Consider the following 14745-nt stretch of genomic DNA (forward strand, 5'->3'; position numbering starts at 1 on the left):
ATGATTCCATCTTGGATCTTCTGCGGATCCTTTCCCTTCCAGCCCCTCCATCTCCAGGGGCTGCTTTCTTTTAATGTTTATTTATTTTTGACAGAGAGAGAGAGAGAGAGAGCAGGGGAGGGGCAGAGAGAGAGAGGGAGACATGGAATCCGAAGTAGGCTCCAGGCTCTGAGCTGTCAGCACAGAGCCCGACGCGGGGCTGGAACTCACAGACTGAGAGATCATGACCTGAGCCGAAGTCAGACATTCAACCGACTGAGCCACCCAGGCGCCCCTCCAGGGGCTGCTTTCTACACCTGGATTATTTCCAGGACTCTCAACTACTTCTTTCTTTCTTTCTTTCTTTCTTTCTTTCTTTCTTTCTTTTTAAGTTTATTTATTTTGAGAGAGAGAGAGACAGAGTATGCAAGCACACAAGTGGGGGAGGGGCAGAGAGAGACGGAAAAAGAGAAACCCAAGCAGGCTTCGCACTTGTCAGCGTGGAGCCTGACACGGGGCTCGAACCCATGAACCTTGAGATCATGACCTGAGCCAAAATCAAGAGTAGGCCGCTTAATTGACTGAGCCACCCAGGTGCCCCTACTCCCTTCTTTCTGAAGCACAGTCATTTAGGATTTTTCTGAGCTGGTATTCCCCTTCCCCCTACCACTTTAATGTTGTCTTCAAGGATGTAAAATTCTGCTCTACTGAGAAAGAAGAATTTGTGTGTCCTTGGCTAAAAATGTTAGTTACTTTTTGACCTGTTGTTACAGGGCAGTGGGGGATTAGGAATAACTAAAGTTCATTCTGCTACATTTGTGACTTCAGGGGAGTTTAGAAAGCAGAGACAGTGAGTGTGGACTTATTCTTTAATGAAAGAGCCCTTGGAAGGCAAATCTTTTTTTTTTTTTTTTTTTTATCTTTTCATTTTAGAGATGTAATGAGGATATAAACGTCTCACACTAGACCTTCTTCCTCTTCCTGTTTTAACCCTTCTTCTGCTGTGGCACTTAGTGAAGTTAACATCTATCACATTCCCTCATGGTTTGCCTATTCCCATCACTAGTTCACCAGAGAAGACGTCCACCTTTGGCTCTAAGCCACTGTTAAACGTCCCCAGAATGGTACGTATCAGACCAAAACCACTTTGGTGGCCATGGCAACAGTCCTGGCTGGCTGCTTTGCTTTTTCCTCCAGGAGTCGGAGCACTTCCCAGGCAGGGATTGTTGCCCATCATGGTGGGAGAAGCAGAACCAGGGCCGTGTTCTCCACGGCCCAGGAAGGGCTTTGTATCCTTCCCGTGGAGGATGGTTTCTGGACTGAGAAGGGTGACCTGCTGGGACATCATGACAAAATAATGCTGTATCTTGGCTAAATCTGCCATCACGGTTTTCTGGTCTCCATGGGAGAGAATGCTCCCACTGCCGCGAAGCTTGTTCTCCCCTGTTGTTCTCCCTAATAACATGTTTCCTGGGCCTCCAATATGCTGGCAGTTTCCCCCCACTTCTTTTTAGTCGGGCTCCTCATTTTCTGGTGATGGCAAATATGGATGGCTGCTTAGAGCCGCCCCTCCTCACACCCAGAGGCAAAGCTGTAGAGAAATTCTGAGAAACAGGATATTTATCTGATTGAAGATTATTGAGAGAAGGAGAAGTAGTCCCAAATGACCTTAAGTCTCTGGCATCTCTCTTTTTGCTCAGGACTGAGACCATTTTGTAAGTCACTATCATCCATGAGGCTCCCACCCTGTCCCTGAAGGCAGTGTGGAAGAGTTCTGATGAGTTTTGGTTGCTACAGTGTGTCTTAGCTGGTGCTCCTTGGTTGTGTTAGCTTATCTAGGGATGTATGGTTTGAGATGTAACGAATTCCTTTTTTAATTTTCGAGAATAACAGGTTTGGAAGGGTTCTTCGGCATTTCTGTCAGGGAAGCTTCTTCTTAATGTGAAATGATCCCACATTTCAAATCCAAAAACATTTATTCAATTAGAGAATCTACTTCCTAGAATGTTTTAAATTTTTTTGACCTTTTTTATCACCCTGATCTGCCAAGATGTTATGGGCATTGTCTGTGAACCTCAGATTCAGGGGAACATTTTCCACAAACTGCAATCAACAATTGTTACAGCTGAAACTTCTTTTAACTGAGATGAACTCAGTGTTTAATTGGGGTCATTGCTAATATTTCTCCATAACCTTAGTGTTATACTGGTTTGACGGTGGAAGAAGAGAAAAATAATCAAGCACCATCTAACAGAATAGTGTCATGTTTCCCAAAGTGTGATACATGGATTATTTCTACCAAAAATCCCAGAGTGCTAGCTAAAATGCAGATTCCTGGGTTCATATTAGACGTACCGATGAGAATCTCTGGTCAAGACTCCTTGGCATATGCATTTTTAATAAGCTTTCCATGATTCCTTTGCACACTAAAATTAGAAATCAGTAGGTCATCTGATGTCTTGTTCTGTTTGGTGATTGCAGTTTTATTTCTAAAGATCCACTTTAGTGGGATGAATGGCTCTTCTTCTGTCAGAGACTTAGCCTTTCTTCCCTAAGAACAACAGTCAGGGAATCTATGTGAACAACGCTTGGAAATTATAATGGAATAAAAGTACTTAGTTCCCGGTACTATCCGGTGAGAACACGAATTGGGAGACAGCCTTTCTACCCTTACTTCTGGAACCAAAACCTGAGTACTTTCAAAGTCAACCACTGTGTTTACCATGCTGCAAGATGAAGAAGTGACTTAGTCACAGAGAAGAGTCCCAATACCATCACCTTGAGGAAATCCATAAGAGACAGCCACATTTACTGAAGGCCAGGCACTGTTTGTAGTAATTTTCACGTATTACCTTGTTCAGTTCTTACTAAGTCTCCTCAGCAAAGAACATGTTGTCATCACCATTTTACAGATGAGGAAACCAAGGTCTCAGAGAGACCAAATTACTTGTGCAAAGCTCCACTGCTTGTTAGTGCTGGAGTTGACTGTTCACTCAGCCTTGTCTCCAAAGTTTGGCAGAAAACCTGTGCTGTAGATACTATTTTCAGGGAGAAAAGAGGCCAGGACTTGGCATCCATGGTTGACCTAGAGACTTGAAATTAATTGTATTGAAGATTTCGGCCTTAATTCATTTGGAGAAATCCAATTTTGGGAATTAAGCTTGATTCTGCCCGAGAATCGACTTTCCAGGCTGACAAACCTGTGATGTGTCACAGGTTTGATTAGAAGGCCTTCACCATCACTTCTAGCTCTCAGACTATCAGCAAAGGAAGAACGTGAAATCTATTAATTCTGTCTCCTTTCAGATTTTTTCCACATAACTCCGTGTACACCCCATCACCACTGATTCTTCCCTAGTTAGTGTAATATAGACATACGTACATATAGAGATTTATCGTCAAGAATTGGCTTGCACAGTTATGGAAGCTGCAAACTCCCACGATCTGCAAGCTAGAAAACCAAGCAAACCATTGCATAATTTAGTGTGAGTCTGAGGCCTGAGAAGCAAGGGAACTGATGGTGTATAAGTTCCTGTCTGAGGGCCAGAGAAGATCTGACTCTCAAGGGGTCGGATGATGGCCACCCCATAGTGGGGAGGGCATTTTACTTTACTGGGTCCCACTGATTAAAATGCTAATGTCATATGAAAACACCCTCACAGACACATGCAGAAATAATATTTAATCAAGGCATTCCATGTCCAGTCAAGACATAAAATTAACCATCACGTCAGGCATCTGTGGGAAATGTTCTGTAGGCTATCATACTAACTGTTATTAGGCACTTATGTGCTAACATTCATTCAGGTGCTTTATACTGACTCATTTAATATACACAATAAGTTTTAATAAGTTAACAAGTTACTCTCACTATGCATATTTTTCAGATGAGCAAACTGAGGCCCAGAGAGAAGTTAAGTTACTTGCAGCTAAGAGACAAACCAAGCAGGTAGACTTGAGAGACTTTCTTTCCTCACCACTATGTATTATTATGCTTACTGTGGATGATGCTATGACAGCTACAGTGCATTTATTGAGTACCAGTAAATATGGTAAAGCCTTCTGCTGGGAACTTTACATATGACATCTCTGATAGATACAACCCTGCAAATTAAGGCAGATTTTGCCCCACTTTACAGATGAGAAAACTGGGGCTCCCTGTATTGACTAATTTGACCAAGATCACACAGCTCATGCTATTTCCACTAAACCCTGTAATGGATTTTTCATCTTATATTTGTTTTGGAATCCATTTCATTAACTTTTTTTAAGTGAAGGGATTTTTTTTCCTACTATTTAGACTCCAAATTGCCAGCCAGTGAGTGGGATTGGTCTTTTGTATGTTAGGGTTGTGGCAGGCTTCTCTGAAGGGCATGGGAGACGTGTGAGGACATGTAGGTTGACATTCCAGAGCTCCCAGAGGAACAACTCCTTCTATAAGTGGAGCCTGGCTTCCAATTCTATATGATCACGACTCCAGTCCCAAGCTCCTGCTGGGACATCCACGCCCCTTCCATTCTGGTCTCAGGACAATGGCAGCCCCCTCTCACAGTCCTTCTCCTGCCAAATTTGCTCTTGATGATTCATTTTAATTTTGGCAAATGTTGCATTTTTTAATACTTACTTCTCTCTCTCAATTCTCCGAAGTCTGTGTGCAGTACATTGGTGTTTTCAAACTGACTCCTGATTGACTTGATCTCGAAAAACAAACTGTTATAGTGAAATGTCACATTTGTTTGTTTTTCTTTTAATTTTTTTTAACGTTTTTATTTATTTTTGAGACAGAGAGAGACAGAGTACAAACAGGGGAGGGTCAGAGAGAGAGGGAGACACAGAATCCAAAACAGGCTCCAGGCTCCCAGCTGTCAGCACAGAGCCCGACGCGGGGCTTGAACTCACAGACCTCGAGATCATGACCTGAGCCGAAGTCGGACGCTCAACCAACTGAGCCACCCAGGCGCTCCTTGTCTGTTTTTCTTTTAAAGTAGGTCTTCATATTTGCCTTGATTACAGCCCTCATCACTGTATGATCCATATGCTGTGGATCTCCTTTGTTAGTCAGCCAGTCTCTAGAAATACGGGTCCAATATGGTAGCTATTAACCACCTGTGGCTGTTTTAATTCAAGATAATAATTAAAGTTAAATAAAATTGGATCATATGGTATTTTTATTTTTAATTTTTGGGGGAGCTTCCATACTGTTTTCCCTAGTGACTGCACCAATTTGCATTCCTACCAATAGTGCACAAGTGTTCTTTTTTCTCCACATCCTCACTACCACTTGCTATTTCTTATCTTTTTGATAGTAGCTATTCTGACAGGTTGAAGGTGGTATCTCATTGTGGTTTTGATTTGCATTTCCCTGATAATTAGTCATGTTGAGCATCTTTTCATGTGTCTGTTGGCCATCTGGATGTCTTCTTTGGAAAAATGTGTACTCAGGTCCTCTCCCCATTTTTTTAATCATATTTTTTTGGTGTTGAGTTGTAGAAGTTCTCTATGTGTTTGTTTATCCTTATCAGACATATCTTTTAAAACTATCTTCTCCCATTAAGTAGGTTGCCTTTTTGTTTTGTTGGTGGCTTCCCTTCACTGTGCAGAAGCTTTTTATTTTGATGTAGTCCCAATGGTTTTCCTTTGCTTTTGTTTTCCTTGTGTGAGGACACCTATCTAGAAAAATGTTGCTATGGCCAATGTCAAAGGAATTACTCCTTGTGTTCTCTTCTAGGATTTTGTTTTAGGTCTCACATTTAGGTGTTTAATCCATTTTGAGTTTATTTTTGTGTACGGTGTAAAAAAGTGGTCCGGTTTCATTCTTTTGCATGTTCCTGTCCAGCTTTCCCAGCACCATTTATTGAAGAGACTGTCCTTCCCCACTGTAGATTCTTGCCTTCTTTGTCATACATTAATTAACCATATAAGCAAGTGTTTATTTCTAAGATTGATTTGGGTGTCTGTTTTTATTCCAGTACCATACTGTTTTGATTAATACATCTTTATGGTGTATCTTAAAATCTGGAATTGTGGTACTTCCAGCTTTGTTCTATGATTCAATAATTCCACTACTGGGTATTTACCTGAATAAAATGAAAATACTATTTTGAAAAGATACATGCAATCCTCTGTTCATTACAGCTTTATTTACAATAGCCAAGATATGCAAGCAACCTGAATGTCTATTGATAGATGAATGGACAAAGAAGGTGTACACACACACACACACACACAGAATAATATTACACAGCCATAAAAAATGAGATCTTGCTATTTGTGACAACTTGGAGAGACCTTAGAAGATATTATGCTAAGTGAAATAAGTTATACTGAAAAAGACAAATACTATATGATTTCAGTCATATGTAGAAACTAAAAACAAAACAAATGAATCAACAAACAAACAAAAAGTAAAATCAGACCTTTGAATACAGAGGACAGAACTGATGGTTGCCAGAGAGTATGGGGGATGGGAGGATGAGAAAAATGGGTGAAGGGGAGTGGGAGCTATAAGCTTCTAGTTATGAAATGAACAAGTCATGGAAATAAAAAGTATAGCATAGATAATGTAGTCAATGATACTGTGACAGCGTTGTATGGTGACAGATGGTGACTACACTTGTAGTGAGCATAGCATAATGTATAGACTTACTGACTCACTATGTTGTACACCTGTCAACTCTACTCAAAATATTTTGAAAAAGGGGGGCCTGGGTGGCTCAGTCGGTTGAGTATCCGACTTTGGCTCAGGTCATGATCTCACAACTCATGGGTTCGAGCCCCATGTCAGACTCTGTGCTGATAGCTCAGAGCCTGGAGCCTGCTTCTGATTCTGTGTCTCCCTCTCTCTCTGCCCCTAACCCACTTGCATTCTGTCTCTGTCTCTCTCAAAAATAAATAAAACATTAAAATTTTTTTTTTTAATTTTAAAAAAAGTTAAATGAGGCTTATGGCTATCAAATTGGACAGTGCAGATATAAAACATCTCCACATCACAGGAAGTTCTCTTTGGCAACAGTTCCAGGAGATAGGGACCAGATCTGTACTGTTATAATATCTGCCTGACATATGGTAATTACCAGGTTGGATGCATCAGGGAATGTCTTCCTGGCTTGAGTTTTATCTCCTCAAACCACATGAATTACTAGTGCTGCCAAGACTAATATGCACAGTCTTCATGAGTCTATGTCATTACCAGTCACTCTCCCCTTTGGCTCCATGGAGCCATGTCAGGGAACTCTTGGGATCACAGCAGAGGGTGGGATATTCCTGTAGGAATCTTCTCAGTGGTCTTACATCTATATTTTGTGGCTTCTGTCATCTCTTGACTTCTCACTTGGGGTCCTGGTTACATATTAAATGATAAAACGCTCTGCCTCTTGCAGACCAGCAACAAAAATGTTAATAGTTCTGTCATGGCTTTAGGGCTCTGCCAAGTGTTTTGTAGACTAGAAGTGCAGTCTTCTTCTTTTTTTTTTTTTTTTAAACGTTTATTTATTTTTGAGACAGAGAGAGACAGAGCATGAACGGGGGAGGGTCAGAGAGAGGGAGACACAGAATCTGAAACAGGCTCCAGGCTCTGAGCTGTCAGCACAGAGCCCGACGCGGGGCTCGAACTCACGGACCGCGAGATCATGACCTGAGCTGAAGTCGGCCGCTTAACCGACTGAGCCACCCAGGCGCCCCTAGAAGTGCAGTCTTCTATTTTTGCCCTCTTAAAAGCACTCGCCCTCGAGGGGCGCCTGGGTGGCTCAGTAGGTTAAGCGGTTGACTTCAGCTCAGGTCATGGTCTCACAGTTTGTGAGTTCGAGCCCCGTGTCAGGCTCTGTGCTGACAGCTCAGAGCCTGGAGCCTGCTTTGGGTTCTGTCTCGCCCTCTCTCTCTGCCCCTCCCCTGCTAGCATGCTGTCTCTGTCAAAAAATGAATAAACATTAAAAGCACTCGCCCTCACTGGGCTTCATCTTCCCTGAATCCCAGCACTGGAATCTCTAGCACCTAGGGAGGTACCCCTCACCAATACACACCTTTCTAGAGGGTGCTCTATATCAAGTCTTGTCTTCCTGGCTGCATTATAAGCCTTGAGGGCAGGAGTCACTACCCCTCTTAGAGCTCTTAGCACAGGGATGGCCCAGTGATACAGATACAGATTTATAATCTATAAGGATGATTTGGGGGATGCATTTTTATCCTTTTCCTCTGTATTATAATGGGGGACAGGTGGTATCTTTTCCAGTGATTCATGCACTATACCCGAATATCTTGGGTGCCTCTTTATCCCAAACCATTATGTTGCTCATGTTGTCTTTGTTACCATGGGAAGAAAAAGTTGATCTGGTAACTTCTGAAATTTTCAAATGAAAAGGAATTTCTTTCCAGGACAGGATGATGAGTTTTGGCAGCATTGTTCCATTGCACAGCTCCAGGGGGGTACATTCACAGCTTTTTCCTATGTGAATAGCACCCGCTTCCGCTGTGCTACACAGCGTCCTGAGGGATGGAACTGATTTGGCAGTTCTCTCCTATGTCGTTTGCAATACCATTGTTGTTACTCTTCAGTCTGCAGGGTTTTACCTGTGGCAAAACTGGAAAGCATGCCAGCACAGGTTAGGTGACTCTTCAGGGTGTCTAGGCTGTGTGATTCTAGAACACTCCATTCACAAATTCCTTGTGAGACACTGCCCGTTTCCCACTAGGCCCAAATCATTGCAGTAACTAAAGTATGGTGTCAATTACATCAAGACGACTAATACTTTTGATGGGTGGAGAAGAGGTTGTAGACAACTATTCAGTCTGAGACTAGGGAAAGTAAATTGGATCCAAAGATTCTGTGAAGGTCCTTCCCCACCTTTCCTTAGCAGAGAGTAGTAGAGGTTCAATGACAGCTGACTCACGCCAAGGTGGCTCAGCCCCTTGTCTCATCACCACCAGCTGAGTTTGCCTGACAAGCATAAAGCAATATGAAGAGTCTGATTTAATAGGCTTTAAGACATCCACCTGCCTTAAAATCTTTTCCTTTGTTCAGTCTCTAACAGTTGAAACCAATTAGTAGACACTTTTTTCTTTTGTGTCAAGTAATGCTTCCTGTGAAGAATTAAGGATAGGCTTAACATTAATTTATTAGTGTTAGAAATCAGAATAATGGTTACCCTTGGGGAATGGTATTGACTGGGAAGGGAACAGGGAGTTTCTCAGCTGCTGGGAATGTTCTTTTTCTCTATTTAGGTGTTCCATCTGTGAAAGATTTATGGGACTTTACAGTTATGATTTGTATATCTTTCCATATGTTTATAAATCTTCAAATTAAAGTTTATTTAAAACAATTCTTAGAAGATAGCCTCAGGAAGCATTCATAGATATTTATAACTTAGTTAAAACAAGGACATGAGCTTGTTTCCAAAAGGGAGTTAGCAGTTTGCTGAGACTACTGGATGCCGAGGGGGAAGAGTAGATAACAATGGAGAGAAAGGGCCAATTTGTCTTCTTTGAGCTTATGTCTGGGGTTCATTCTGCCTTGGTTCTTCTGGGAACAGAGTACAAGTCCCCAGTGAGTTACATACTTCTTTTGAGTCTATTCCCATTCTCCTTCAAGGATCTAAGAAAGGTGAGCAGATTACAGAGCAGCTTGGAATGAAAAGTGACTTTTTTGGCTCAGATCCAGAACTGGTAATAGAAGGTGATTCTCTTGGGCATTCAGCTTCAGGAAAGCATGGAGCCAGTATTTCATCTGGAAAGCAAACCATAGATGAGTTCTTCCAGCATGACCTGGCTCTGGTTAGGTGGGAAGAGACCAACAAACTGTAGCCACCTGGATACCAGTTGTATACAGCTTTATGTTTATGTGTTGGTGGAGAGAGAGGTGCAGAGCTCAGCTAGGAATCTTTCCACCACACTCTCCTCCAAACCAGTGGATGTCTCTTCATCCCCTCTTCTTCTGTGTGACGCACACATGGGGTCCATGCATGTGAGCAGGTGTCCTTCTTCCCCTCCAGCTGGTGAGTCAGCCAGCTCTCTCAGGTCACCATCCAGCTTCTGAGGAATATTTAGACTGAACAGGTGATTTTCGGGTGCAGGCTGGCAAGGCTGGCCTCGTGGAGGAATGCAGATAAAAGTGCTTTGGGAAAACGCTTGTTTGGCTTGCGTGCATTCTCATTCATGTTACTCGTAAATAGTTATATATTCTCAACTGGAGCCCCATTTGTTTCTTCTGTACTACCTGAGTCCAAATGTAAGGCTAAAGAAATACCAATAAATCCTTCTTGTTGGTGAATTTTTTCTCTTCAAGGACATCAGTATTAAGTAGATAGCAGTTGCACAAAGGGACCCCACATCAGCTTTCCCTGGGGGGTCCTTGAGTTCTTCTTTCTTTCTTTTTTTAAACATTTTTTAAAATGTTTATTTATTTTTGAGAGAGACAGAGACAGAATACAAGTGGGTTAGGGGCAGAGAGAGAGGGAGACACAGAATCGGAAGCAGGCTCCAAGCTCTGAGCTGTCAGCACAGAGCCCGACGCGGGGCTCAAACTCACGAGCTGTGAGAGCATGACCTGAGCCAAAGTCGCACGCTCAACCAACTGAGCCACCCAGGCACCCCCCTTGAGTTTTTATTTCTGTGGAACAAATGAGCTTTATCAGCAACAGGCTCACATTCTCCTCATGTCCCTGTTCTCTGTCTCAGTGTCGAAATGGAACCAAATCTCAGCACTGCACGAGTCTGTTTACAGCTATTTTATTATAGTCTGGACCTTGTTAGTTCTCTCAATCCCATGGGCCTCAGAGAAAGATTCTGAGAAAAAAGTCATGTCTCCTAAGAAATGTCAGAAATTTGAAGTCACATGTAACCGCTGATTTAGTGGTAGTTAAAGCATTACCACCCTGCATTTGTAAAGCACTTTGCATTGGCACTTTTATAAGCCTTAGCTGATTTGGTTCATCTAACAGCCCTGTGAGGTAGTAGGCATTATCTCTGTTTTACCGGCTGGGTGACCTATTCAAAGCCAAACAGCTGTTCTTATGACTGCCAGTTAAGTGTGCCATTTTTCCTATTCCCCTTGTTATTAAAGATATTTTAACATCAGTAATCAAAACAGGAAGCCAGTTGTGACATTTATGTTAAGATCTGGTTATATTAATGGTCTAATGAAGCAAATATTTTGGAAAGACACCCAAGTTAGAGACTGGCCATAGAGAGCAGCCTCCTTTCATGGAGCGCCTCTTGCCTGTTGACTGTGGAGGCTGCTCAGAGAGTCTTCAGACTTGTCTGCAGAGCAGGGCAGCCCTGGCTTGCTGAGGTATAGTGAGGGGCTTGAACTTGGAAGCTTTCACTGTTTCCCTAAGCCTCCAGTGTTTCCAGGTTTACTTTTGCAAGCTTATTATTGACTAAATGGCTATATTGATTCTATACAATGAGATGACATAAAATATGGAAACGCTTAATGTTCAATAAGACTATGAGCCAGGCTCTCTTCTAAGAGCTTTGCATACATTAACTCATTTGGTCTTCATAACGACATTTGATTATTCCCACTTTTCACTTGAGAAGGCTGAAACTGAGCAAGTCATTTGCCCAAGGTCACGATGCTAATATATGGAGGAGCTGGGATTGAACCCACTAAAATTCCAGAGTCTGAGCTCCCGGTCACTTCAGTATGATGCCTTAGGCAGGTCTTCTAGGGAAAGCTCTTTTTTTCATTTATATAAAACTCAGATCCTTAGATTTAAGTCCATCCTAGGAGATCATTGGCAAAGGAGTTTTCTAAACATCTCAAATGGAGACCAAGAAAACTTCCTGAAGAGAAAAGAGAGTTGAGGCATATACCACTTCTAGACCTGACCTCCAGGAAGTTACTCATTGATGGGCGTTCTCCAGCATATTGCTGATTCCCATAACTGTGAAATGAGAGTGGCCCCTTTCCCCTGGAAACTTGACAGAGGACTTTGTACTGTAGACTCCAGGAAACTCAGTCTCAGATCAGGGACTCAGCATTCTGTTCTTTGTTTCCTTGAGAGCAGAATGGCATCATTTCAAGTCAAGCAGCCATATGAACATGAGGCTGGGCTACCCACATACAGGTAAACGTTCCAAACAATTTTCAGTGGAGTATGGAGTATAGGTACCAACTCCATAACAGGGCAACTGAGAAGCATAGGTGCTTAACTTAAGATTCCTAGATACCCAGCAATGGGTTTTAGGGGCAGGGGGATGAATTTGCATAATTGTGTGCCACATTTGGTTACATGTGTATGGTATACTTTTTTCATTGGAATCTCAAAGGGATCCATGACCCCAAAACATTGAATAACTATGACTATAAGCTATGACATCTCATTAACTTATTTATGTGTAGCTTTTCTGGGACATCAGATGGCAGACTATAAAAGCATTGGTTTTATGAATTTTAGGGATCATTGTGATCTATGTAATTTTCACTTTGCTAATTGTCTTTACATAGATACAGAATTGATTCAAATAGGCCTTTGCATTATGTGTATTTACAGACTGGATTTTTCCATCTACCGCATGGAGACTTCTTCATTGAGCCTGTCAAAAAGCATCCACTGACTGAGGGAGAGTACCACCCACACATCATTTACAGGAGGCAGAGTCAGAGAGCTCCAGAGCAGAAGGAACCAACCTGCGGATTAAAGGGTATTGTGACTTAAATTTCCTTACTGCATTTAGGAGTTTGTCTTGGTTCTATTATTGTTTTATTACATCATGACTTATTCTTACTCAAATCTTTTATCTCCTCCCCACTCTTCTGTTGCCACAAAGTATGTGCCCCTGTAGAATCATTTCACTTCTCCATAGTCTCTTCATATTCTTAATGGGAAGGGGAGAAAGCATCTTCTACATCCTTGCCACATTAATCAATGATACTTACATGATATGCACAATGGTGAATTTTTTTTTTTCTAAGTAGGCTTCATACCCAGGGTGGAGCCCAGTTTGGGGCTTGAACTCATGACCCTGAAATCAACACTTGAGCTGAGATCAAGAGTTGGACCCTTAATTGACTGAGCCACCCAGGTGCCCCTGTTTTTTTTTTTTTTTAACTTTTTGAATCCTCTAGAGGAAGATAGTTTAAATTAAAGACAATGATTTCTACTCTTAACAAAGTTATAGTGTGGAATATTACCAAACTGCTTGTCATATCTGCCTTTGGAAGGCAGATTTAAATGCTTGATGATGCTGATAATGATGTGTGAAGATAAACTGAAAGATACATCAACAGATATTCATCAGATGATGAACTGAGCTAAGCTTCTTTTGGCTGCCTTTTGTTTGTAGTTCACTGACATGTTTCCTGACCTTTGGACCCTGGAGTGACCTGAACTGGTCCTCTCTGCCTTGTGCTAAACAGTTTCAGGTAGTTTTCAGAGGTAAACTGACCCAAGTTATTTACTTGCAATTCCCACATTCTCTTTGATTTGTAGAAGATAATAATCTATGCAAAAAGCGCCCCGGAAATGGGAACATTTTCTTAAATATTGCATAGTTTCTCCTTTCTTCAGAGGAAAAAAAATTATGGGCCGGGGGCCAGTTAACAAAAGGAATCATTAATATTATTTATATGTCTTAAGGATTTGGAAACCATGGACCTCAATGAGAAAATAGATAGTGAAGGAATTAGCGCTGGTGGATTCTGATCATGGTTTGAGAGGACTCAGAACTTGAGCTTTGCAGGCAAGAGAAGGAAAGGACAAGGGTACAAGTAATTTCTCTACAGACTTCACCCAGACCCTGGGATAGATGGTAACTTTCCTGGGAGTTTCTTCTGTAATCTTAGCAGAGCAGAGTATGTAAACAATAAGAAATTTTCAGTCTATAATGTGTTTTTACACGAAAATGGACAGCTGCTTAAATTCTTTAACTTTAGGAAGCCATTCCAACTTTGTCCTTAATTGGAAAACTTACTGTCTAAATCTCCTTCGAGCAAGAACTGGGAGAAGATACTTCTGGATGATCTGATTGATTAAATTACTAATTCAGATAACTTAGTCTCAGTGTGAAATTTTAGGGCTCTGATCTAATCACTTGAAGACTTTCCCAATTCCTATTACACACTGGATGATAGGATAACACTTGTATGTGTGATTTACTAATTTTTAGATCACTGGGTCATCACTATGGCAGAGAGAGTGATTAGGGCAGTGAGTGAACTTGCCTGGAGACTCACTTCTGTAGCCACAGTTGCTCTGTGAAATGAGTTAGGCTAATCCTCATCCACCTGCCTTGAACATCTCTCTGTTGAGGTAGAGTTCATTAATAATGAGTTGAGAATGGCACATATTTAGTCATAAAGGCAGAAAGGATGGATAGGAAAAGAGAGGTTTACAAATGTCATGTCCTTGTTAGGTCACGCACAATACCTCAGCTATGGCACTTGTCATATCATTTCGTTATTGTGTTTCCCCACCAACCCTAAGGCTTACCATTACTTTGGAAACTGCTCTGATTAATCCTACTTGGAGAAATATTTGTGTTGTGAATTTCTCCACATATATCTTCTAAAAGATATTCTCTTAAACTTGCTTAAAACCTCCCACTGTCAGAGCAGAACAGCTCTTTTGGAAGGACCTTTCAGAATGCCTAATGCATCTCCTTTTTTTCACCAAAGATGCAATGTGATTCAGACAAGGGAGTGAACTTTCTATTTTAAAAAAGCTTTTTTAATACTTATTTATTTCTGAGAGAGCACAGGCAGGGGAGGAACAGTGAGAGAGGGAGACACAGAACCCGAAGCAGGCTTCAGGCTCTGAGCTGTCAGCACAG

General features: G+C 41.7%; 1 protein-coding gene across 1 annotated transcript in view; it reads left to right on the forward strand.

The window, feature by feature from the left end:
* ADAMTS12 (ADAM metallopeptidase with thrombospondin type 1 motif 12) overlaps nt 1–14745 on the forward strand; it is a 329397-nt gene that overhangs the window by 108394 nt on the left and 206258 nt on the right. The window contains exon 3 of the mRNA XM_049648220.1: nt 12468–12618. Within this exon, the coding sequence (XP_049504177.1) occupies nt 12468–12618 (151 nt within the window). The remainder of the gene's footprint in view (nt 1–12467; nt 12619–14745) is intronic.

The sequence above is a fragment of the Panthera uncia genome, assembly GCF_023721935.1.
Source record: "Panthera uncia isolate 11264 chromosome A1 unlocalized genomic scaffold, Puncia_PCG_1.0 HiC_scaffold_17, whole genome shotgun sequence".
NCBI classification, from domain to species: Eukaryota; Metazoa; Chordata; class Mammalia; order Carnivora; family Felidae; genus Panthera; species Panthera uncia.